We start from the raw sequence: 25,930 nt of genomic DNA on the forward strand, positions 1-25,930 counted from the left end.
TAACTTATATTTTCTTTAGTTTATCATCATAAATATCGGTAAAGCAGTTATCTTTTTGAAGAAATATTCGTGGGTGGTTTCGGGCATCGTGCCATACCATATACTGTAGTCGACACAAAGAAACAAACTTGTTTTAAAACTGTATTTTCCATTTCTCTTCATCATTAAATGTTATTTCAAAAAGTAGATAGTAGTAGTGAAGGCGGCAACATATCTATAAGATCTCAACTGATGATGAGATGACGATTTAAAAGTTATTTACATTTCATATTTAATGCATATATATATAAATTTCCATCAATTAAAATTACACTTCATTGTTTTATAGATTTCTGCCATTTTTCCGATATTCAATGTTTTGACATACTAATTACATTCATTATAATTACAAATACCTCATTATCTAACCAAATATTTTCTTACTTAATTACTTTCACTCATTTCTTGCTCAAAAGATTTAAATACTTTCACAACATAATTTATCTTAATATTTAGAATATTTGTTTTAATTTTAAATGTATAAAAAAAATTATTTTATTTGGGTCTGTATAACAGTATTTTAAAAATTAAAAATTCAGAACACACATATTTCTAATTTTATAGTTAAAAATAAAACAATTTAATTACAGTTTATAAAATATCTTTCCTATTTGCGTAAGTAGTAGAACTGTGAGTAAACTCGACTCTTTAAACAGTAACTCGATCCTCGCAAAGTAGTAGATCTATATATAGGTCCATATATTTTTTAATTATGTGTAGCATGATATAAGTTAAAAAAAAAGTAAATAAATAAAGTCAGTTTCCATCACAATTATCAAATTAATTTACCATATGTAATTTAATGCCGACAACCGAGTTACTCATAGAATCTATTAAATTATTAAAAATCGTCTTTATTACTTTTTTTTTTATTATTTACTGATATTTTCATCGAAAACTTACACGTTTAGTCCATGCAAAAAAAGTCAAATTCCTTAATATTCTCAGTTACATTTGCTCCTGAGATTTACCTTTATCGTCATCACGTAACGAAAATAGTGAATTGCTCAAGAGATTTGAGGTCATAACTACCGAAAATATCTGGCAATAGACTTAAAAAAAAAACTGTATATTTTTCCTCAAAACTGAGATGATGGAATCTGTTAATATTCTCTTTATAAACTTTCTAAAAACACTAATCGCAACGAAAAAATGATTATATTACCATTTATTAGCAAATTGGGATGCGTTTAAATGATATGGATCATTCTATAATACAGTAGCTATAAAGGGTAGAGGGACTCTCGAGAGAACGAGCTCTAATACTTCCGGTACTGTTAAAAATATACCGTATCTGTTAAAAATGCTAAAATTATGTCCCTAGTTGGGATCCTTCATACGCTAGTTGCATTACCGCTTGAGTTACTTTTGGATGCTAAAATCATATCCCAAAATAGTTTTTGCATTAAATTTTGAACCGATCATCATTATTAATTCATTTAATATTTTAAAAAATCATTTGCTATAAGCCAACATAATCTTTCTAAAGATTCAAAAGCGCAAAGTGGTTCAATCTCCAACAAAGTGATGCAAAGCACACAAAGTGCACTTTGCATCACTTTGTTGATAAATTGTTTATGAATAAATAAAAGGGTTATAATGTAACAAGAGTAGAAAATGATATTTAATAAAAATTAAATAAAAATTATGCCTTTTAAACATTTTGCCGCTCAGTTCGCTAAACATGCGACGTATATTTGCGCTACTCCTACACGTAATACGCAAGTTAAAATTATAAATTAATGATTACAATAAGTCCCATTTAGATGAATGAATAAAATATGTATTTTTATACTTCTAAATATCCACTTCAAAATAACAAGTACCACGAAAAGAATATCACATTTTCAATAGAACAATAAGGTCTTGAAAAAATAATACCGCCAAACTAAAGATCAACTTACAGGTATATTTTTACTATACTTAATTATTATAAAATTAACTTTTTCTCGTTACTTAAGTTTAAAAATGCAAAAGATTCATTTTTTAAAATTTCATACGTCTATAAATTTAAATTTCACGATATCTATACTTTTACGGACGCGTTTTACAATTGGCTAATTTAAATGTCGCGCGTGCAAATTCAAATTTTTGAATTTTTAAAAATAAATGCATACATAACTTTTTTTTCTAAATTCCTACCTTTCTCTCCTCCTTCTCGAAATATATTTTACGAATAATAATAATTATTATTATATAGATCACCTGTTTTAATTCGCATAACTTTTTGCCATCTCAACATAAAATAACGGAAATGAAAACTTGGCGATGAAACGGAGTCAAACCACGTTAGGGTATCTATATTAAGTCAACTTACGCGCACTCTCGTGGTCGAAATTGTAATCAGTAATATCATCAAAAATCGTCTGCTCGAATTTTAAAAATTTTCCTTTATATTTCACTTCAAAAAATTAAAAAAAAATATTTTTAAGATTGCACGTTATATAAATTTAAAGCGCAGAAATATTAACATCGATTCAGATAATTTATAGAACGTCTTAAAAAAATATAATAAAACAAAACATATCAATTTCCGCTATTTTCGGGCTATTTTTATAAAATTTAAGAATTTAAAACTTTCGTAAATTTAAATATTATATTAATTTTCCAAATTATTTTTAACCTTAAAAATTATATATTACATCATAACTAGTTACTCTCCAAAAAAGATCTGGCAAGTTATAACTATACAGAGGTTTCGATTATAGATCATACGTCATTCATTTTTTTTTTAAATAAATAAAATTCATCCGTAACACAAACATTTAAACAAATAAAACGAATCGTTTTCTGTTCGTTTTTATTATAGTTATTAAAACAAAAGTATGGTGAAGGTAAGTAACATCCGAGTTCAGGAAGTCTGTTCATCATCTTCGGCGATGACGTCAAAGCTGACGTCATACATGTATCTGGTAGCTATTGAGGTAATTCAAACGAAGCAATGTGTCCAGAAGAGGATGGCGAATGTGAAGCTATTGATAACGTCTTTATAGTCAAAGAACACGCTTCCTTATCCCCGTGAATTATGACCTTTATCTGGTGTTTAGGAAGAACACTATTTGTGTTTTTATACACAGCAAAACACCAGAAACAAAACTTTAAAAAAAAAAGTTTATTTAGAAAAATACGGATGATTTTTTATTATAAAACGGAAATTTTCTAAGTTTATTTTACACCTTTTCATGGTTTTACAGAGGCATTTAAAGAGGGTAATTTGTTTTGACATAAACAAGACTGTTAACGCATGTAACTTAAAACAATGTGCGCTGTTGATAAAAGAGACAATTGTCATGTAAACTCGTTAAAGAATGATAAAAGACAAACAAGCTAAACAGGAGGAGGGGGAAAAAAAAGAAAATTACTATTGTCACATTGCTTGGCAGCTTAGTAAATCAAAGTTTTAATGTGTTCTGTACAATGTGTCATTGTTTTGGCAAACTGTTTGGATTCTAAATAAACAAGACAGGTTTATCTTTATTTGCCGGATAATTTACCTAACTTCTTTTTTATTTAATTTATTCACATTTTTTCCTATAATTGTTGTTTATAAAGCTAAAAACATTAATGCTTTTTCATCTAGCCATTTTCCACATTTTTGCAAGAAGAATCAATCCTAAAGACCCTGAAAGGAAACATGCACACCTGAAATAGATAATGAGTTATATATATGTTGCCATAAATGTAGAATAATCTAATATTAAATTATAACATAATAAAAAAAATTATAATTAGACCCACCAAAGAAGCATCCTTGTAGATTTTGAATGTAAAAAGACATTGTAGCAAGTGACTAAAATATCTGGATGGCTATGGAAAGCTGTTAAGATATCCTTGGCACTGGAATGATATTTTTTAAAAAAATTACACAAAAATATATATATTTTTAAATAATAATAATAATTGACTTTTAATCTTACAACTAATATATATCAGAATGTTCATTGCATGCAACAACAGATCATTTTGTTAAGGAGATGTTTACTATAAATAAAGCATGAATAAACAAATTTTAAAGTTTCTTAATGGAAATATTATCATTTGAAAACGTTTATAATAATAATAAATAATAATATCATAAACAATATTTTTGGAATGATTAAACAGTATTTTGTATACAAAAATGATGTAACTATTTATTTTAAACACTTCAATTTTAAATTAATGCAAATTTAAGATTTATTAAAGGTGATAAAGCATATTCTTGCATTAAATTTCACAGCCCAAGAGCAAAAAATTGAAGTATAAAAATAGATAAAAACTGAAATCCAAACTGGCATCCTCTAAGCTGAGACCCAAGTATGATAATCATATTTATAGAACTATAATTTCTTTCAATAGATATATATATTTTTTCCTTGATTTTAAATGTATTAATGCTTAAAAATTCATGAACAGACAACCATAAATCATATCAAAGCGTAAAATTCGGTATATATATTATACAATGTACGTCAAACGTAACAGAATATTAATTTTCTATTCTGATCCGAGTCGAATAAAGGAACTCTTGTTGAGTCGGCTTTTGTCCAACTATGGCCAGAATAACAGACAAAATTAGAAAGCAGCAAATGTACCGCCCTGACGGTTTAATGAGCCACTTTTGGCAGCAGACGTCAAACATTGACAGATGGTGTCCTTTCACATTACGTCACAGTAAAATTCCGATGAGTATTTCCCGATCGATCAACGAAAACTCCGTGTTGATTTAATAGAACTTTAAAAAAAAATTTAACAATTCAACAAAATCCAGATACTTTTACGAAAAATAAAAAAATATATATATGTCAAGTCACATAAACGTGTTCTAAATTTATCTCCTTTATATCATCTTCCATCCGACTTCACACACGAGACTAACGAATAACAAAAATCGATTCTTGAATCGATCTTCCGTTGAAAAAATCGATCGTTTCGACGCCTGCTTGCGATTTATGAGTGCAGATTGTTGTGTATTATAACGCAATACGAAATTCATAAATTTCTTTAGGAAAATATGGCATGAAAATCATTCATTTGCATCATTAAACGGCTGAACAACACGAAAGCCATAAATGTGTACCAACAAACAACTCTTTCTAGTGTGTTTAAAACAAAATTTGGCAACATTCATAGAAATTTTGGAGAAATATATTCGATTACATTTCCTAGAGATTGCAATTAGGGTATAAATATATTTAAACAAATGCACAAAAACAGAAGCAATACACACTCGAAACTTTATGGCCATACTTAAATTTAAGTAGGGAGTTTTATCGTCAAGTTACGCTACGCCAATTGCTTCTTGCCCTGTTTATTACCAATAGGGTTTTCAGAGAAATCCATCTTAAACATGAAAAATATCAAAGATGGAAGTAAATCGAGTTACTCGGATACCTAGCAATGTAATAGATTTAATAAAGGATCCACCTGTTACACACTTTTGGCACGAATCCAAACGGTCACCATATGCGGGTCGTTAACGGGTCAAAGACATGCGGGTCATCAGCAAAATTTAATTAAATTGTCGGTTAATATCGGTAGCATTAAACTCGTTCCACGTCACTTTCGTTTATGTCTGTGACGTCAGAATTGCGGGAGGAAGAAGGAAAAAAAAAATTATGACTTGGTTCACAATCGAATTGGTGCAGGAGAGGTCCAGATTAGAAAGGATATTTTGGGAAGATGAGAAGCTCTCCCGACACATTCACCGAATCCATCCACCCACCCACATTGGCATTTCTCTCCTTGATCTTTTGTCGAGTTATTTTTGGTTGGAAACAAATTTTGCAAACTTTGCTTGCTTTTTTTAATCATACACTTGTCACCTTTTCTTTTAAATTACACTTACAAATACAAGTAAAATACTTTAAAAAAAAACAATTACGTAGGTTCGTAATTAATGACACAAAAATCTCACTAATGAAATTAACATTAAAAAATTTTAAATTTTCAAAATCAACCAATCAGAATGACTCGTTTGCTTCTAAAGCGTTTTTCAATTCGAATTTATTTAAATGTTTACAATTTAAAATGATTTTATTATTATTTTTCTCCTGTAATTGTATTATAACTTACCACCAAATATTTCCCACCGCGACTAATGCTGAATTCCGCGAAATGGACATAACATCTACGCAACCGTAACTGGAAAACTGAGTCGCCACCTGTTGAGAAAAATTACAAATATAATCATCATCATCTTCCTCCTCCTCATCATCATTTTTAAAAACATTTACTTATTTTCGTGATAATTTTACAAGAAAAATTCGCTATAACGAGGTCGTGTGAATGAACTAATTACAAATTGCGTTATTTTTGTTTATAATCATCTAGATTTTTGAAAAAATATAGTTTATTTATTAAAAACTATTATACAAATACTATTAAGTAAAAGGATAGAAAAAAAAAAACAATTATTTTCTGAAATTTTGATGGTAATGAGTAATTAATGTCTTTTAGCTTCCAGACAGATTAGGGTGGTACAACATCTGTCAGGCATGACTCAAAAACCATCAGTACAGAAATAAGTAAGTGACAGAAGCAACTAACTGCCAACTCTCAAAATATGTGTTCTGTAAGGAGTTGTTGTCAACGTGATATTCAAATTAACTTCGGTGACAGTTGGGAAGGACAACTATCTGGCAATGGTTTACACTTTAGAATTTATAGTTTGTTATAAGACAGTGGATATTTGAATTATGTTGCAAAGAAACAAGAGGTTTTACATGGCATTTTATGAAAACAAAGAGTTAAACTGTGAATTTTTTGTGTTCTGCAGTTATTTTTTTAATTTTCGTATACAAACAAGAGGTTCTACAGAGTATTTTTTTTCTTTTTATTTCAGCATAAACAAAGGCTTTTATGGGGGATTTTTTTATTTCAGTATATATAAAAAAAATTTCTACAGAGCTTTTGCAGAAATAAAGGACTCAAAATCAAAATATGCCCTGTAAACATGTTTGATTTATGATAAAGTTATCATTTTCACCAAAAAAATATTTTTTTGAGTTAATTTTAAACAAGTTTATGTTGAGAAATAAGATTTTATGCTAAATAAAATATTAAAACTTAATGAGAAGAGTTTTACAGATGTCATAAATCTGAAAAGTTCAGCTGTTATAGAATATCGGCTAATAGGAAATGTAATAATTTAATTATTTTAAATTACAAATATTTAATAATGTAAATTAATTCTACTTGCAACTTTATAATTTAATTATTGTAAAGTAAGAATACTAAATTATATTTAGAATAAATTGATTTTGAAGCAATAATTAAATCGTTGGTTCACAAAAATAGTGACACAACTCAAAAATTTCCAATTTCGAGTTTATTGTAGAAATGTTTAGCACCCTCCCCATATTTTTATGTGGAAGAATGAACACTAATATTTATTTCCAAAGAAGATTTGAAAATTTTAAAAATCCAAGATCATGGCAAAGCCTTGCAGGAAACAAGAAACTTTTAAATGGCTGTCCTGGAAGATCTATTTTTTTGAGTTGTCACTATTCTTGTGCACCAACGAAATGCATACAAAGTTTCAGTAGGAATAATAAATGTGTAGTTGTTCAAGATATTTAAAACCTTTAGAAAATGTTTAATTTTCTATCCTTTTTATTAATTTTGAAGTAAAAAGTTAGTGTATCATTAAAACAAAACATTTTCAATTAAAAATTACATTTTGAAAAGATTAATCATTATTAAAATTATTCTAAAATGCTAAAAATAATCTTGCTTGGATTAAGCAATCAATTTTTTTTTCCAGATTTTTCCACTCTATGGGCACAAAGAGGGCCTTTTTTCTAAACCCATTATTGGCCTACAATGGAGGTTAGCTGGGTGGTGAGGAACAGAGTCTAATAGCTGAGATAGATTACCCATGAAAAATTCCCAAAGAGTTTACTCACCCAGATTTGATCCCAGGTCTCCAGAGCAGTAGACTATTGCCATGATCATCTGCCATCTCATGTTTGTTTATAAATTTGATATTTTGATAAAATATATTTCTTTTTAATTTTATGTCTGATTCAAACTGCTTTGGGCTGTCCATAAATTATGTCTGCATTTTTCTTGAAATTTTTACTCCTTCTCACTCTCTTGTCCCAGTTTTTCCAAGTTTCCATAACCCCCTCTCCTCTTTGGATGTCCAACAAAACTCAACCCCCTTTAAAACCTTTATCACATTATGAGTGATAGATGCCATTAGAAACAAAGCATAAAAGAAATTTTGAAATACACATAAACTATAAAATTTAATGAAATAAATAGATGTCCACTGAAGCACAACCCCTCCCCTTTCCCTACTTGTAACCCTGGACAGCCCCTTTTCTTGAAGTGAATTTTTCTTGAAAACAAGCACTTTCAGGTGATACAATATATCCATCATTAAAAGTCAATGAATTGAATTTACATTTGAAGAGCTTCCTTCCTTAATGATTATGTTTAACATTACATTAAAACAAAGACAAATTTGAAGTTTTATGAATGTATAACAACATTAACAAATAAATTATAGGGTAGAAAAAATCAGTCTCCTAAAATGTTTAGGAGTCTAGAGATTTAATCATGATATTTTATCTTATCTTCAAATCATCAATATGTACAATTTAAATAACAAATAAAGATTAATATATAAATCTATTCTAATTAAATTACAAAATATGTTTCTTTTTTAAAGCATATTCTTACATGTATTTATATTTTTATATATACAGTATATAAAAAATAATAACAACTCTTTCTACCCTGTGGGCACTAAGATGATCTTAAAGCAAGTTCGTTATGGATTCTGCCAGACCTACAATGGGTTAGCCCACCACTCTGGGTATCTGGATTTGATGCCAGGTCTCCAGAGCAGTAGGCTACCACCTTAATTGCTTGGCAATCTGAGTGGCTATTTCTCAAATTATGTTACTGAGCGCGCACAATTTTTTAGCATCTAAGGTGATTTTTGCAGGAAAAGAAGTGGATGAATGTATAGATAATTTGCATCACAGCTGCAATGAGCTAAGCAATCTGTGGACTATATAACTTTGGAAACTACTGTCTACTAATCTAGATCAAAAAGGCTTGACACTTATTTTTTTGAAGCAGTTATGTTCATTGAAACAATACAACCAATCCTACTATAATCACAACTTTACTACAATTAATCACATTGAAACAAGCACAATGGAACAGCAAATGTAGAAAATGAAAATGGTAATTAAGAAAATAAACATTTTTCTAATACACATACATCAAAATTATAAATAGATTATGTTTAGTATTGAAATTATAAAGAATCCTATATTTTAATCACAGTTATTGTAAAATATAGATAATGATTTACAATTGAGAAGGAGTTTCTAGTTTGACAAATATCTGAATTTTAACAATTATATAAATCAAATCTTAAATTTAAAAATTAATAATTTTNAACAATTTAACTAATTGGTATTTGTGCAGAATTACTATTCAACTAACAAGGTACTATTCAATTTTCTTTTCTTAGGATTTATTTAATATAAATAGTAACAAATCAATATACAGTCAGCCCTCTATTGAACAGGTTAAATGGGATGAAGGGAATGTCTGCTATTGACCAAGGTATGTTAAATCTAATATACCTTAAGAACATATATTAATAATGGAATTTATAATGTACATGGTATATTGAAACGTTATTATAATGTTTAAGTATGAATAAAATTTTGTTATAATGTACTGTACATTGCTTCTTCAAAAGTTGTGTCTGTGATGACATTTTAGCATGTTGTTTCATGAATAAAACAAAATTCTAAAGTTTGTCAATTAAATCCAAAGTCCGTTAAATTGTGGGTCTACTGTATTAAAAAGTTATTATTTTGGTTTTAAATGAAAAGATATTGGCAGACAATTGTTAGGATTTTTTAAAAATTATTTATTTAGTTTTTCAAAAACATTGAGTGATATCATTCATACTTATGGCTCCATAAACTATAATTAGCAAATTATGAACTAAAAATAATTCTGTTTGATTTCTTAACTACTGATAGTTTGTAATAACTTAATTATAAACTAAAACTATATTTTTCTATAAACTATACTGTAATCTTATAAAAAATAAAAACTGACAATAAAAAATTTACATCTTTATAAATAAAGAAATGAAAAAGTAATTTAAATAAAAATAAAATGGTAAAAAAAACATTGGTAAAGGTAAAATCCAACATGAAAATTTCACATAATAAACATTTTAAATTTTTTTCAAGTCATTTTCAAGTTATATTCATTCGATAAATTAAATATTTAAATGGAAAAATATGTTAAATTTATACCTAAGTTTATGTTTTCTACACACCAATTATTCTATAAAAGTTCAACTGAGAAATAGAGTGAAGGAGAAACAAGAAGGATCATATGCTTCCATATATTAAATGATAAAAGATACTATAAACTTCTCTAACAAATATTAAATAATCTGAAAAAATTAATGGAAAAAAGTGAAATGTTATTGTAAATAAATAAATAAATCACTGCTAATTTCAGGAAGCCAACTTTTTATTAATTAAAAGAAATGTTTTGGTCAAAATCTCACCATTCTTTGCTTGACATCTTACATTTAACAGTTTAGAATAATGTAGCATAGAATATGTAAATTAAAACAAATTCAAAATTAATATTCTAAACAGTTAAAGTTTTGAATATTTGAATTTTTTGAAATTAGCAATGCTTAGATATGACTGATTAATTCAATCAATTTCTCTTCTTTCTGCAAGAGATTAATAGCAAAGTTTGCCTGATTATACTTTATTTGTCCTTGAATATGCACAAAATTTTTTTATTTTATTCCATTTTATTTATTTATTTATTTAGATGAACCAACATGAATGCAATTATTATTATATAATATTTAACAAAGCTGAAAGCAAGAAATAAGCTGTTTGCACATTCAAAATTAAATTATCTGTGTTTACCAACATATACAATTATATATACATGTATTCTCCCAGTTGCTGCATATCCAAGGTACACATCTGACATAACCTAAAGACAGCTTTAGAAACTGAAAACAAAATCCTCTTGCTGGATCTTAAAGGTCTTTGGAACTTTCTATTTTAATTAAACAGATCCAGAACATAAATGTTTTTATTAATATTGATAAAAGATAAGAAGCAAACATAATTTTTAAATGTTTCCTAAATAAATATACCTGACATATTTAATTAACATTGCAACTGGTAGTTATATAACTTACAATCTCCTTTAAACAAAATCTATCAATTTGTTAAAAGAAAAACCTATTTAAATCCAAAAAACGTTTAATATATAAACAAACATAAATTTTTTAGTCACTTTTTTCCAAAATTAAAGTAATTATGTAAAAAAATATTGTTTGTTATATCATTAGAGACTGACCATATGTTAAATGACAGGTGTAAACGTCTAAGAAAAAAGAAAAATATAAGCATAGTATATATATTAAAGTTCCTTTGTGGGTAAAGGAATGAAGTGACTGAAATATGCCAAAACCCATCTGGTCCATCTTCAAGGCCGTTCTCAAAATAGATTCATCCAAAACATATCGAAAGGGTGGGAGAAAAATGGCAGTTAAGACGGGACCAAAATAAAACGGCAGAATGTGACATTGCCAGAATGATGAAAATATTTGTTGGCTTTATAAATTTCATTTCTTTTCATAGCGATTTATTTAATGTGCATAATTATTTTAATGTAACACAATGCTTAAAATAACTTAAATTCAAAAAAAGTTAACTATTTTATAAAATATAAGTATAAAAATTAAAATATTTTATTTTTTACTTTATAAAAAAAATTTATATATATATATTTTTTCACAAAATATTAAATTACTTTATATTAACTTATCATAGTTGCAGGTAAATAAAAAAAAATTTATGGAATAATATCAAGTTTTTATGTTTTAAATATGAAAATATGCTGCAAAAAGAAGTTTTGATTTATTTATTTTTTTTTTACATAAAAGCATAAAACTTATGTTTAATTTATGAATATTTTATTAATATTTAATATAATTTTAAGTTAATATTTTAAACTAGCATTAACAGAAAATAAACATTAATTAATTGGTGTACAGTACAATATATGTTAAACAATTCAATTCAATTATCCAATTTGTTTTTCTTAAATAATTTTGGTAATAAATTAAATATATTTTCCTCTCAGGTTCCATTTACTATATAACATTAGGTCCTATTCGTTTTCTCTTTTTGTTTTTAACTTTTTATACCCTGGGACACTAAACATGACATCATAAATTTGATTAGACAACGGAAATGATTAAATATTGATGAAAGCGACCCACCTTCAAATTGAAAAATGGAAAATCAAGAAATTTATTATCCACTAATTATGCATTATGTTTGCACTGTCTGACTCCATTGCCACATAACATATGCGATAAAACAGTTATAAATATGTTGCTGGCTGAGAACTATGTTGTTCTATCTCCACTCAACTGTGTAAGTGTAGAGATATTGAAGTTTGAAAGTTTAAGAGAACTGTTAGGATAATAGACCAAGCAAATTGCACTTTCTTTAGTGGCATCAATAGGAATTTGAGGCAAAACAGAACTAAGTGAAGATGGGATCGAGAACTAGATCAATTAGTAGTAAAATTTTGAGCTCATTTCATTATTTTTTACTATTACCATTATTTCAAGTGGGATTTTGTAGTAGAAACTATAATAGATTCAGGTCTGTTTCAAAGTGTGCATCCACAACTAGTTAATTGGCAAAACAATTTTTTATTCAAATCACAAGATGTAAACAAACACAAAATTTTTTTTTCTCTCTCAAACCCTACATTGTTCTTTCTTTTGAACATACAATACCAAAAAATTCTGTTCCCATAATTACAGAAAACAAATATATATTATTTAATACATTTTGAAATAATTTAACTTATCATTGCTGAACTAAAACATTAAACTACTCAATAAAAATATTTAAAAAATATCATGGATTACTAGAGAAGTCAATTCCCCTATAGTTAGAGATTTCCACATTGTACATCAACAAAATTCAAATTAAATTTTTCAAAAGAATGTTTGAATTCAACTTCCACAAATGTGCATTTTCTTCCTTTTTTATTTCTTTTGTATATTACAACTAGTAACAAGAAATATAAGATTAAAATAAAACCAAAAATTACTTGAAGATTGTTTACTCTAATATCATTTATAAACATGCTTCATTGATAATTTTTCCTACTGGAGAGAGCGTGGTTCAAATTTAATTTTTCTGTTGATTAAGTAAACATCTCTTCAATCCGAAAAAATTCTTCAGTAGACTACCTCACAGCCAAGTCAGGTTATAAAATGCCTTTTATTGTTTTTTTACAGATGCATTTCAAGTTAGGTTAACTTTCGCGCTCCTCTTCAGTGCTGTTTTCTGTTATCTGTTGATTAAGTAAATGTCTCTTCAATCCAAAAACAGCTAACATTAGAAAATTCAGAAAAAATTTAATTTTCCTTTTCTTGACATGCTTGATTCAAGGTTTCTGCAGTGTCTCCAATTTCCAATCTAGACAGAATATTGGCATTCATGTGAACATCCCTTTCTGATGTTATCATTATAACTGTACAATACCAATACCCATTGAATCTGCCATCCACTGAAAACTGAGCCAGACATGCTCCAACAGTTTGATCAGAATTATACAGTTAATTACATTCTGGACTGCTTTGAAAAGAAAAAGAAAAAATCTAAATAGACACTATCTAGTTTCTCGATTTCTGTCTTAACTTTTCTACTTCTTTTAAATGGGAAAGATAATATTCCAGAAAAAGTTTTGCAATGCTATTGTTTTCCAAAATACCACAAAAACAAATAACACCTGCATCCCTTGAAAGTGAAATGGTTTTATTATTAACTGAGTATATAATGTGTATTTTTAACTCCATTTTTAACTAAAATTCAGAAATACTACAGCCACTTTTAAAGAGTCAGCCTTATTTACTTACTGGCTCTCAAGATCTTTTGAGTTTTTTATAAGCCAAAAGACTGAAAATCAATAATGTAATAGCCATAAGACAAAGTTTTTATTGAATTGTGTTATTCTTTTGTATATATTATGAAACTTGAATCTACATTCTGAATAATCTGAAAAAATCTTGAGAATCAGTAAATAAAACTGACTTCTTAAAAAAGGCTATAATGTTTTTAAACTTTAGTTGAAAAACAAGTAGCCAAAGCCATTTTTGGGACAAGACTATGTCTCAGAAACTCAGGGCTTGACTGCACACTTTAATTATTACAAACAGTGATTTCGAGAGAAAATTATCTATATATATAAAAACAAATGTATGTCTGTCTGTCTGTCCTTCATGCATTACTACACCATTTATCTGATTGCCACGAAACTTTGGGAAGTTGTTTAATACACTCCCGCAAAGGTTTCTGGCATAGTACAATACCAAAAAATTCTGTTCCCATAATTACAGAAAACAAATATATATTATTTAATACATTTTGAAATAATTTAACTTATCATTGCTGAACTAAAACATTAAACTACTCAATAAAAATATTTAAAAAATATCATGGATTGCTAGAGAAGTCAATGATAGATAGTGCACATGTATACGAGCATTTCATCATGAGCATTTCAGCATGGTTAGGAGTTGAAACTTGAAATTTGGTACACAGTTAGGGTACATTTGGTACACAGTTAGGGTACTAACAAGGGATTTTTTGAAATCCCCCCGTGTGGAAAGGGACAGGATTAAGACTTCAACAATGGAAGTGTTAAAAGAAAGCAATGTGCAAGATTTACAGGCACAGATGCAGTTTTTTGCATTAATTTGAACATAATTTTAGACCCATCTAAAAATTTTCTAATTAGTCTGGAAACAGGGAAACCTAATTCTTGTATTCTATGAAAACGGGTAAGATTGGCTGTAATGTAATAATCTTAATCTTTGCTATCGTTACTTTTTGCCCAAGCAATGCCGGGCTTATCTGCTAGTTTGAGATAAATTTGGAAAATATATTGAATTTAACCTGAAAATGCTGGGGAAAAAATAAATTTTGAGATAAACATGTTTCAGATTGAAAGGTTCAACTATATAATAAACTTTATGCAATGTTAATTTGTTTTTTTACATTTGGTATGCTACAATACATATACATACCTGAAACAGTTCATTTTTATCTGATAATTGCACTAATTATTTCTAAAAATACAATACAGCATTAATTCAATCATAATTCAACCAAAAGTTAGAAAACTACTGTTCAAAAAAATTAACTTTTGCTTAAAATTGATGCTAACTTAACTCTATCTGAAAATAAATTTACGTTTTTAATTAAATTTGAAATTGAAAAAGTATAGAAACAGCAATTGACCTAGTATTGTTAGATCTAAATTTCAGACTTTTGCCTGTATGTAGATCTAATAATTACATTCTTAACAATATACATTCCTAAATCAAATCTTAATAAAAAAAATTCACAACATTTCTAAAAGTGATCTGATGGATATTATTAGATTAAAAAACGAGAGAGAGCCATGTAAGTCTGAAAAACTTAGTCATCATAAAAAATGTCTATAGAAAATTTTACAGAAACAACATGTAACTGAAGATGTTTTATGTTAACATAAAAGTTTATACAAATGATAAACATTTTGTTATAATGCCATTAAAAAATAAACATAACTCTTATTGAAATTAAGAATTCAACTCTCTAAGAAAACAAAGACAGAAAACTCTTGACATGTTTTTCAATAGAAACTTTCCTTCAACAGGTGTCACTCTGGAAAATTTAAAAATATTGCCAACTATTTGCCAGTTTTAAATTTTTTTTGCCACTTCAAATTATTTATTGTCACATAAGTACTAATTAATGCAGGTGCAGGTAGCCTTATCAGTTTGGAGTCTGGAAAGCAAAAGTAACATATTAAGATGTCAATTACAAAAAAAAAAGAGGGTCTCCAATTTGAACGAAACTTGGTGAGCACGTAGCCTTAAACACAAACAGCTCTTTGTCCAAATAATAGGATCCATTTCTCAAGCATTTCCAAAAATTGGGTCTCTGAAAACTGTTTAGCTTATAAGTCTGGAAGTTTCATGTCTCCTTGTGATGATAGCTGAGTGGATAAGCTGCTAAACACAGGAGGTAGGCAATGTAAGTTTGAAGCTTTGAAATTTTAGTTTAGTTTTTTTTTTATGTGTAACATAATTATTTTATTAATTTACTGTATCATTAACATTATTATTATTATTATTAATTATATTATAAGTCACCATATAATTTTCTCTCAAATGCTTCTAAAGTTTCCAATATCAGCATTGCCACAGTATTAGACATATTTTCTATACTTATAAATTGCAAATGAGTCTGAAACTTTCTCAAGATTGGATTACAAGAATACAAATCAAGACAACTAGGAAAGACATTTGAAAACAATTGTCAAGATTAAATTAAGATATTTTTTAAAATTCTATTAATAAGATTGAAATTCATCATTTCTCTCAATGGTAAAAGATCTAAGGAATAATTGTTTGCTGTACTTAAGCCTTTAAAAAGCCTTCTCTTATTCTCTTCTCTATCCAAATGAAAAAATAACAAGAAAAACCCTGGAAAGCCTCAAGTATATTGTAGAAGCTAGTTAGAGGCAAGTAATTCATTATAAACTTACAAACTTAAGCTAGGATTTCTTATAGAAAACTCTAAACTTTCATAATGGCATCTATATAAACAATTATATATATATATAATTGTTTATAACAGACCAAATAACTATAGTAATATTGTCATAAAGTTGTCATAAAGGAGGATACAAAGTTAGATTAAAATTCTGATTTGCATTAAGTCAAGACCAAAATACAGATCCTAATATTTTGCTGAAAGTTAAAACAAAAACAAAAAAGCATGATTAGAGTATGAAGGTATGAAAATATGATTATGATTTTTCAAGTATATCACCAGATGCCTAATCCTAATTAAATCATTTATGTAATATACATGGATATTTAGATATACATTCGATTCCGTTTAATTGGACCCCTGGTTAATTGGGTCAGCCGTTTTATTGGGCCAAATCTCAAAGAACGGAAACCAAACTAATAAATTAATACATAATTTAATTGCTTAATTAGGACATTAGCAGAAAAGAAATTTAGAAAGTTTTTATATATTTTAGGGATCTTCTGAAAATATGTAGACACTATGTACACTAATGTCACATAGGTCTAACGATTGGCAGAGACAAAGCAATTTTGTCTTTCGCTTGGGCAGTTCAGTTTTTCAGAGGGGGTCACCATAGTGGGACGTATCACATGAGGATCCATCTGAGATGGACCTGAATGAAAGCAACTGATTCTTCTCTGGATTGGACCAGATGATCCCTTTAAAAGCAAAGGGACAAAGATCTCCAGACAATTTCAAGGTCTCTTGACTGAGTTGGTAGACAGCTAGAGTTTCCTTGGAAGGTATTGTGTGCATAATTACATCTAGATTTGACAGCAGCCATCCAATTGTTGAGACCAGCATCCGGAGCTGGCAGATAATATGGATGCTCCTGCTGAAGTGGTCCATCTCCAAGTAAAGTCCTGTGCTCAAAGAAAGACCGCAAGGTGACTTTTGGACGAGTGTCCTTTCTCCCTTTTAGTTAGAACATATTCTAACTAAAAAGGGAAAAAGGAAAAATCGTTTGATCAAAAACTAATCAAACGGTCAACCCTTGTGTACATCACTACTAGTACTGTATTTGGAAACACTAGTGTGATGAGAATCAGTTATCTATTGTCGTGAGTCTGGCAAATTCATAGTAAAAATATTTTCTATATTTTGGTTTAATAAAGCTTTAAAATAGGTACCTAATTATTATTTTTTACCAACTTATTTATTTACCTATGTATTACATATTTTATTTTAGAATTTATTATTAGTTTGTTTAATCAGGGCAGCCACTTAATTGAGCCAAAATAGATTAGTCCTAACATGTCCCAATTAAGCAGAATTGACTGTATATTCATTTATCACTAAAAAATTGTTTATATTAAATATAATTACCTTAAACAGAAAATAGATTGATATAAATTTTTAGAAATTTACATTGTGATGCTATATTTAGTTATAACAAAAGCCTTTTTTTGTATAAAAACAAATTATTGTATATAAAAAATATAACATACCCATGCTGGCCGAAGAACTTTGTTTGAATTTTTAATTTTGACATATAACAGTGGAGGGCAATGAGATGGAGGATCGGGTCCTTCTAAATTCTTAAAAGTAGAAAATAAAAGATAATTTAAGCATACTTTCATTTATATAACAATAGTATATCAATATAAAATGCTAATTAAGTCAGACATTAAAGACAATTTCTTAAAAAAAAACCCAATTTTCTGAAAATGAAAAACTGGAACAATTCAACAACTCAATTATTTAATATAAAAAAGATTTCCAAAATTATTTATGTTCCCATCTTCAGACACATTCTAAACCCCTAAATTTTAGAGTAAATCTGAAACTATTTCAAAAAGTATCTCTAATATAAATCTTACAAACCTTTGAAAATATTTGTACTAAAATTCTTAAATTGCCAAGTTTTAATTTTCAGCTGAACCAGTTTAATGTTTTTCAACCTCTCTCTAGTAGTGGCATCCCAACTTAGAAATTTTTCATGTGGCACCCCTACTTCTTTATCAACAGCACTTTTTATATTTTTAATAATACACTTAAGAAGTGTTATGACACTGTTCAGCATTATTTTGCAGCACTACTGAAGTGTAATTGTGACATCCTAGTGCATTGCAGCATTCTATTTGAAAATCATCAAGCTAATTATTTAAGTTTTAATGCTCTTATCACATATATAATACCTTGTGTAAAGGTTAAATACTCGTTTACAAGTACTGGTACAATATATAATAGACTCACAACAACCTTTAAGTGACCAGTAAAATATTTAATTGAAAAACAAAGTTTTCGACCGTATTTTTCAGTATTTTTTCAATTAAATATTTTACTGGTCACTTAAAGATTGTTGTGAATCTATTACATATATAATAACTTTATTTATATAATAATTTTTAAAAAGTCTTTTAATTGTATATTTTTTAATAGTTAATTTTTAAATTTGATGGACAAATATGAGTGGCTGGATGGAAAAGACAGTTAGGCCATCAACCTACTGCCTGAGAGTCTCAGAATCAAATCAGGTGAGCAATCCCAGGAATTTTTCAGAGAGGAAGTCTGTCAGGATATGTCAGGCTCTGTCTCTCATCATCTGGCCACTCATTGTTGGTCTTGTCAAACTCACATTTTCATTATTCTTCCAACATCATTTTCATTACTCTTCCAACATCTGACAGGCTAGCTTATAGAAAAATATGTGATCGAGTGATGTAGGCATTAGTTAACTTCCATGTTGTGTGTGGCTCTACCCTCTCTTCTTGAATTTTCCATCTTTTCTTTCTTTATCTATGCAGCAAACACTGCAACATCCACAAAACCAATTTATTGCAGTACATTCTGTTGTGTTTTTATACAATATTCATTATTTTTAAGTATTATTTAAAACCATGTAACAAAAAAATTGCAGTATTTTGGGCATCTGGAACAGATTAATGGCATTTCAATTCATTTCAATGGGAAAAATTGATTTGACATACAAGTAATTTGAGTTACGAATTTCATTACAGAACGAATTAAACTCATAAGTCAAGGCTGTATTTCAATTTATAATCCAAATTGATAAATAAATAAATATTCAAAATCTTTAAAGGCTTTTGTTTTTGTTTACTTAAATAAATCCAGAATAATATAAGCTTTGATATAAAATAATAAATTTAAAAATTAAATATTTTAAACACTTACCTACTGTAAAATATTTACTAATATATCCTTATATTTTCACATTTTATATTTATTACCTGAGCTTTTGACATTTAATGTTTATATCAATTAACTACAGAATATTCTGTATATCCTTATTTTATTAAAGTGGTGTAGATGATTACGAAGTAACTATTGTATTGCTACAACTTTAATAAATAAATTTATTTCATTATAATTCATATTCCTGTACATCAGCATTATTAAAGTTTTATTAAGTCAAAGCTCTTCTGGTTTTGAAACTTTGACTTTTAAACTTTGCTCGGTAATATTATAAAATGAGAAATTTGGCATCGTTTCAGATTTTGTTATGTTTGAAAATTTAAAAAACAAACAAAAATTTGAATTTTAAATTTTAATATAATTTATTATAATTCTATATCTAATTTTACAATAATTTAAAGTAATCTGACTAAAATTTCTTAACTATCAATGTATATGTCTCTTGTTTATATCTGCATTTTTGCAATATTTTATTCAATATTATTTTTACAGTATAATTTATATAATATACAAGGATTTCAAATAAATTATTTCTCAATATAAAAACATTTTATGATAAAATATAAAATTAGCATAAAGCAGTTCAAGTTGATTAACTAATAAAACAAAGAAAATTTGTGTTTTATATTAATAATATAAAACACAAGTTTTATATTATTATTATTATTATTAATTTTTAAATAAAAATTGCTATTAAATTAATAAATATATTGTTGTATACATCAAAATAAAAAATAAATTACTTCTAAATTTATTAAATTTATAAATCTAGTTCTTTGGAAATTTTGTTTATGTAAATTTATTAATACTGATATTTTTAGTTTTGTTCATTGTTAAAAAAAAGAAAAAAATTACACTCAAAGAAGATTTTATATTAGTACAACACACGCTAATGACTCAATATAATGTATTCTGATACAGTAGAATACAGACAATGTGGATTCCTAAGTTAAACTGGCAGTCAATAGTGTAGCTTGAAATCAATTGGCTCAGTACTTGATTGCTTGCTGTTCTCTCAATTAGTTGCTTGCTCCTTGAAACCTAGCACAAAATTGCAATTGAAAACTTATCACACAGGAACACTCCTCTTGATGGAAAAAGTGGATTTTTATTTTCTATTTTTTACAAAGGATATGCATTTCAGGCCCTATGCCCTTCTTTAGTCTTTATTATGTATGATGGTAAAACTAAAAATATAACTAATGGTGACTACTGGAATAACTAATTGTTAAAAATGTGGGATCAAACAAGTAAAACTGTAAAAATAAAAAATTTTGGTTAAAACGTAGAAAAAATTGACCAATAAAGGGAGTAAAAACAAAAAATTTTTAAAACTAATAAAAATTGGTTTAAAAAAATGTAAAGGGTTTCACTGTATGTTTATTAGGAAGTCTGATTATTATATTATATATTGTTTAAAAATTTGCTGTACCATATAACAATCAGACTTCTTATAAACATACATTTAAGTCCTTTACACTTTTTTTAAACCAATTTTTTTTGTGTTAAAAATTTTTTGTTTTTACTCCCTTTATTGATCAATTTTTTTCTACGTTTTAACCAAAACTTTTTATTTTTACAGTTTTACTTGTTCTATCCCACATTTTTAACAATTAGTTATTCCAGTAGTTACCATTAGTTATATTTTTAGTTTTACCATTATACATAATAAGGACTGAAGAGGGGCATAAGGCCTGAAATGCATATCTTTTGTAAAAAATAGAAAATAAAAATCCATTTTTTCCTTCAAGAAGAGTGTTCCTGTGTGATAAGTTCTCAATAGCAATTTTATGCTAGGTTCCAAGGAACATACAATCAATTGGCTCAATTTATAATATTTTGCTGGCTGTGCCTATACTTTGAACTTGCCACTGTGCAAACAAAACTAAACTCTTGGGTGTCTTTCTAAGAAAAAAAGCAGAACAAAAGAGATAGTAAAAGGTGTTCAAGTAATTAAATATAGGACACTTCCATGTTGTGGCTTATTGACAGCAATTTGTTAAATTTCAGATATACTCGCTAGTACAGTCAACAGTTTACAACNATAGTAAAAGGTGTTCAAGTAATTAAATATAGGACACTTCCATGTTGTGGCTTATTGACAGCAATTTGTTAAATTTCAGATATACTCGCTAGTACTTTCAACAGTTTACAACCGTCATCTTCAGGAGAAATCAAATACCTTTGCTTTCAAATTGACAGTTTTTAATGGACTTTTCAAATTACGTAATGCACGTGGTTGGAATATAGAACAAAACAATAAAAATTGAATAAATAAATATTTTTAAAGAAACGTGCTGTAATAATTTGAACTCCCCAAAACATATAAATAATAAGTAATGGTACCATGCATGGTCATAGAATAAAATCAGATCACAAAATTATTACTTGGATTGTTTAAATAAAGTTATCCATAGCTGTGGAATTTCCAATGTCAGCGCATTACATGGCAAAGCAGCAGATATGTAAAGGTTCTCCCATATGAATATTTGCCTACGATCTTTGCAATGCTTAAGAAATAACAGATCAGCTACAGAATTAGCAAAAAAGCTTCTAGACCAAGATTATCTTCCACTTTGGAACCATGTTAAATTACATTAAATATTCAAATTATTACAGCATGTTTCTTTAAAAATATTTATTTATTCAATTTTTATTGTTTTGTTCTATATTCCAACCACATGCATTACGTAATTTGAAAAGTCCGTTAAAAGCTGTCAATTCGAAAGCAAAGGTATTCGATTTCGCCTGAAGACAATGGTTGTAAACTGTTGAAAGTACTAGCGAGTATATCTGAAATTTAACAAATTGCTGTCAATAACACAACAACACGGAAGTGTCCTATATTTAATTTCTAAATGCTGGCGTGAAGTGAACTATATTTTCATTCAGTGGTTCAAGTAGGGTGAATAGTAAATGGTAAACAGTGGTTGCAAACTGACAAGGTTTATTTAAGTAGCTGGCAGTGAGAGTTCCTCCTTACAATGTGGCCTCATATGCAATACAATGCAGTTGAAATTTTTTGAATCACAAAGAATATTGTTATATTAAGTTGTTAGCAAATTTACAGATTTATCAATGATAGGTTCTATGTAAAACACAGTATTGAACTTTTCTTCATAAAAAAATGTATTTTATTGTTTTACTTCTAAAATTAGAATAGAGAATACATGAAAATAACCTTTGAAAGAACACTATTTCAAATTCTTCACATGCAAAATGTCTCAAAATAAATAAAACACTTTAAATTAATTAAAAGTATTATTTATCAATACAAACATTTTCAAAGCCTTTGAATTTCATCCTCAAATGTCATATTCTGAAACTAAAACATTTGAGACATTTCAGGATGAAACTCAAAGGCTTTGAAAATGTTTGTATTGATAAATAATACCTTTAATTAATTTAAAATGTTTTATTTATTTGAGACAAATATATTCAACTAATAAAAGTAACAATTGAAAAGTACTTTAAAAAATTTAAGAAATGTTAATGAAGAGTATAATAACTTATAAAATGTTTCTAGTCATTGAGAATTTGTCAACAGTAGTATAAATTTTTAAAAATCAGAAAGTTATTCTTTGTAAATTTATATAAATATTTTTAAGCTCTTCACTTTCTCTCTTCTATTTTAATTAATATAACATTACTAACTGATTATAAACTATAAACTTTGTAAAACACACTCCAATTGTAAAAAATATTAGCAAGAAATTGATAACATTTAAAAATTATGAGTACTTTATTCTCTCTTTTATCAATTTCTTGTTAATGCTTACGGTATATATGACCATAATATACAAAGTTTATTGCTACTGTATTTGCTTGTACAGTACTTTATTACTAGCTACTATCTATACTTACCATATGCTGAATTCTTCCTCTAATTATGTTAATTCTATTTTTGAAATGTTCAATTCCTTTCTTATGTTGATTCCAACTAACAGGCTGAGCACTGTAAGCACTAATTATTAAAAACAAAATTAAATATATATTAGTAATAGAGATTTTAATACATTGATTTTTGAAGTTTTAATTTTTCAATAATTTAAATTTAAAAACTCTACCATAAATTTGTAAAATATTATGGTTTTAATATATAAGGTACATAAGAACAAAAATATCTTTTGTACACTGTAAAATAAGATCAACTGTATAAGTACTCTAATGTGCAATTATGGAGGAAATTAAAATCTTTGAGCATGAATTTTACATAAATAATATTGCAAAACAGTAATTTTTTGTACAGAAGAAAAACCAAAAGTCCTTATTCTTTTATGCCTGTTTTAACAAAAAAATTTGAGCATTTCTAAGTTATAGTTCTTCTAACTTTAGTTTCGATAATACAAAACATAAAAGAAGTATTATATTAGTTTTGTGAAAGATTCACTAATCATTATAAACTAGTTAATAATTTCAATCATATGGCAGGATGCTGAGGAGATAAAATCAGTCTGTTGCTCTAGGAAGCTCAGGTTTGAGTTGGATTAGCTTAGGAAATTTCATGGGTGTGTTGACTCAAACATGCTTGAACCTGTCCTTTACCATTCAATTCACCCCATTGTGAACCTGGCCAAACATATAATGAATATAACTAAAAAAGGCTTCGCAGGTACTAAAAATGCTAAATACTCACAGAAGTACCTGACCAGTCAAATTATTCATAAAAATTTCTAAAGATTCCACATGGACCAAGATATAGGATCCAACTCAGATCTCCAGAAATTATATATGTACTATTATGATGGAAGCATAGCTACAAAACATATAAAGCAGTAGACTATATGAAAAGATCTCCACTGTCTATTGGCATTAAACAATTTTATTACTTATAATATCACCATATACACTTTCAACATTTTATAAATATCATCTTCAGGTGAAGAAGAGACCATAATTTAAGAACAGTAAAATAAATTTTAAATTCAAATGTTAAAACCACTTTGAAGTGATTGATGAATATACCTGTCAAGGGCGATCACATGGCACTGGAGAATGATGTCGATATCCGCAAAAAAATTTTAGCCAAAAATTACCGCAAAAAAAAATTCACATAAAAAGGAATTATGTGACAATAAAGAAAGATTTTTTCTTTATGATATAACTGTTTAAAAATTTTTTTCCCGAAACGGAAATGAGAAAAATGTTTGAGAAAATTCCTAAAAAATTTCCCATATTTATTCTCCACTACATTGTGATAGTGTCATATCTGATTAACCCTCTATACAAAGGTTAACTATTCAAATATAAATTCAAATTTTAAAAACTTTGAATTTATATTTTTAAGTTATATCTATACTAATACGAGGCGTGTTTTTAAAGTAAGTACCGTTTTAATATAACGCCGCTGGAGCGCTGCAGTCGGCACTTAGCGCATGCGCACTGTGTACCTACATCTGTTGGGAAGCCACAAACGCCATTACGGAGCCAGTCGACTGTGTTTACTGTTGTTTGTGTGTTATTGAAATGCCGCCGCTCATTGAGAATCCCGCCGACAGCGAAGTGCGTGCCGTTATTCGTTTTCTCAGTGCTAAAGGCTCGAAAGCGGCTGAAATTCATTGCCAAATCAGTGAAGTTTATGGTGAAAGCGTTATGAGTGAAGGAATGATACGAAAATGGGTTAGGGCCTTTAGTAATGGCCGCACAAACATTCACGATGAGGAACGAAGTGGGCGACCTTCAGTCATTATCGACGATTTGATTGAAAAAGTGGACTGTAGAGTGAAAGAGAACAGACGATTCACGATTTCATCTTTATCTAAAGAGTTTCCTGCAGTTTCAAGAAGTGTTCTCTATGAAATTGTGACCGGACGATTAAATTATCGGAAGTTGTGTTCCCGTTGGGTGCCGAAAATGTTGACGGAGGAGCACAAAACCAAACGTTTGGCCAGTGCATTGACTTTTCTTGAGCGCTACAGTGACGAAGGAGATGATTTTTTAAGTCGTATTGTTACAGGCGATGAAACGTGGGTAGCCTACGTTACACCGGAATCAAAGCAACAATCCATGGAATGGCGACATTCATCATCTCCAAGGAAAGTCAAGTTCAAGCAAACAATTTC

At 28.0% G+C, this 25,930-nt stretch overlaps 1 protein-coding gene and 1 long non-coding RNA gene across 2 annotated transcripts; one reads left to right on the forward strand and one right to left on the reverse strand.

The window, feature by feature from the left end:
* Nucleotides 1–3,136: 3,136 nt before the first annotated feature.
* On the reverse strand, nucleotides 3,137–20,111 carry LOC111630102. The gene is made up of 5 exons (XR_002757456.1): nucleotides 19,848–20,111; nucleotides 18,161–18,250; nucleotides 6,094–6,182; nucleotides 3,778–3,876; nucleotides 3,137–3,681 (listed from the first exon to the last, which is right to left on the reverse strand). It is a non-coding gene; the product is annotated as an uncharacterized LOC111630102 (long non-coding RNA).
* Nucleotides 20,112–25,175: 5,064 nt separating this feature from the next.
* LOC111629851 (histone-lysine N-methyltransferase SETMAR-like) lies at nucleotides 25,176–25,925 on the forward strand (the record flags this gene model as incomplete). The annotated part of the gene is made up of 1 exon (XM_023373763.1): nucleotides 25,176–25,925. A coding segment is annotated over exon 1 (591 nt), but the record flags the coding sequence as incomplete, so codon positions are not given.
* Nucleotides 25,926–25,930: the final 5 nt, after the last annotated feature.

Source organism: Centruroides sculpturatus, unplaced genomic scaffold (assembly GCF_000671375.1).
Source record: "Centruroides sculpturatus isolate CEXI.00-Female unplaced genomic scaffold, Cexi_2.0 scaffold68, whole genome shotgun sequence".
In the NCBI taxonomy this organism is placed as follows: Eukaryota; Metazoa; Arthropoda; class Arachnida; order Scorpiones; family Buthidae; genus Centruroides; species Centruroides sculpturatus.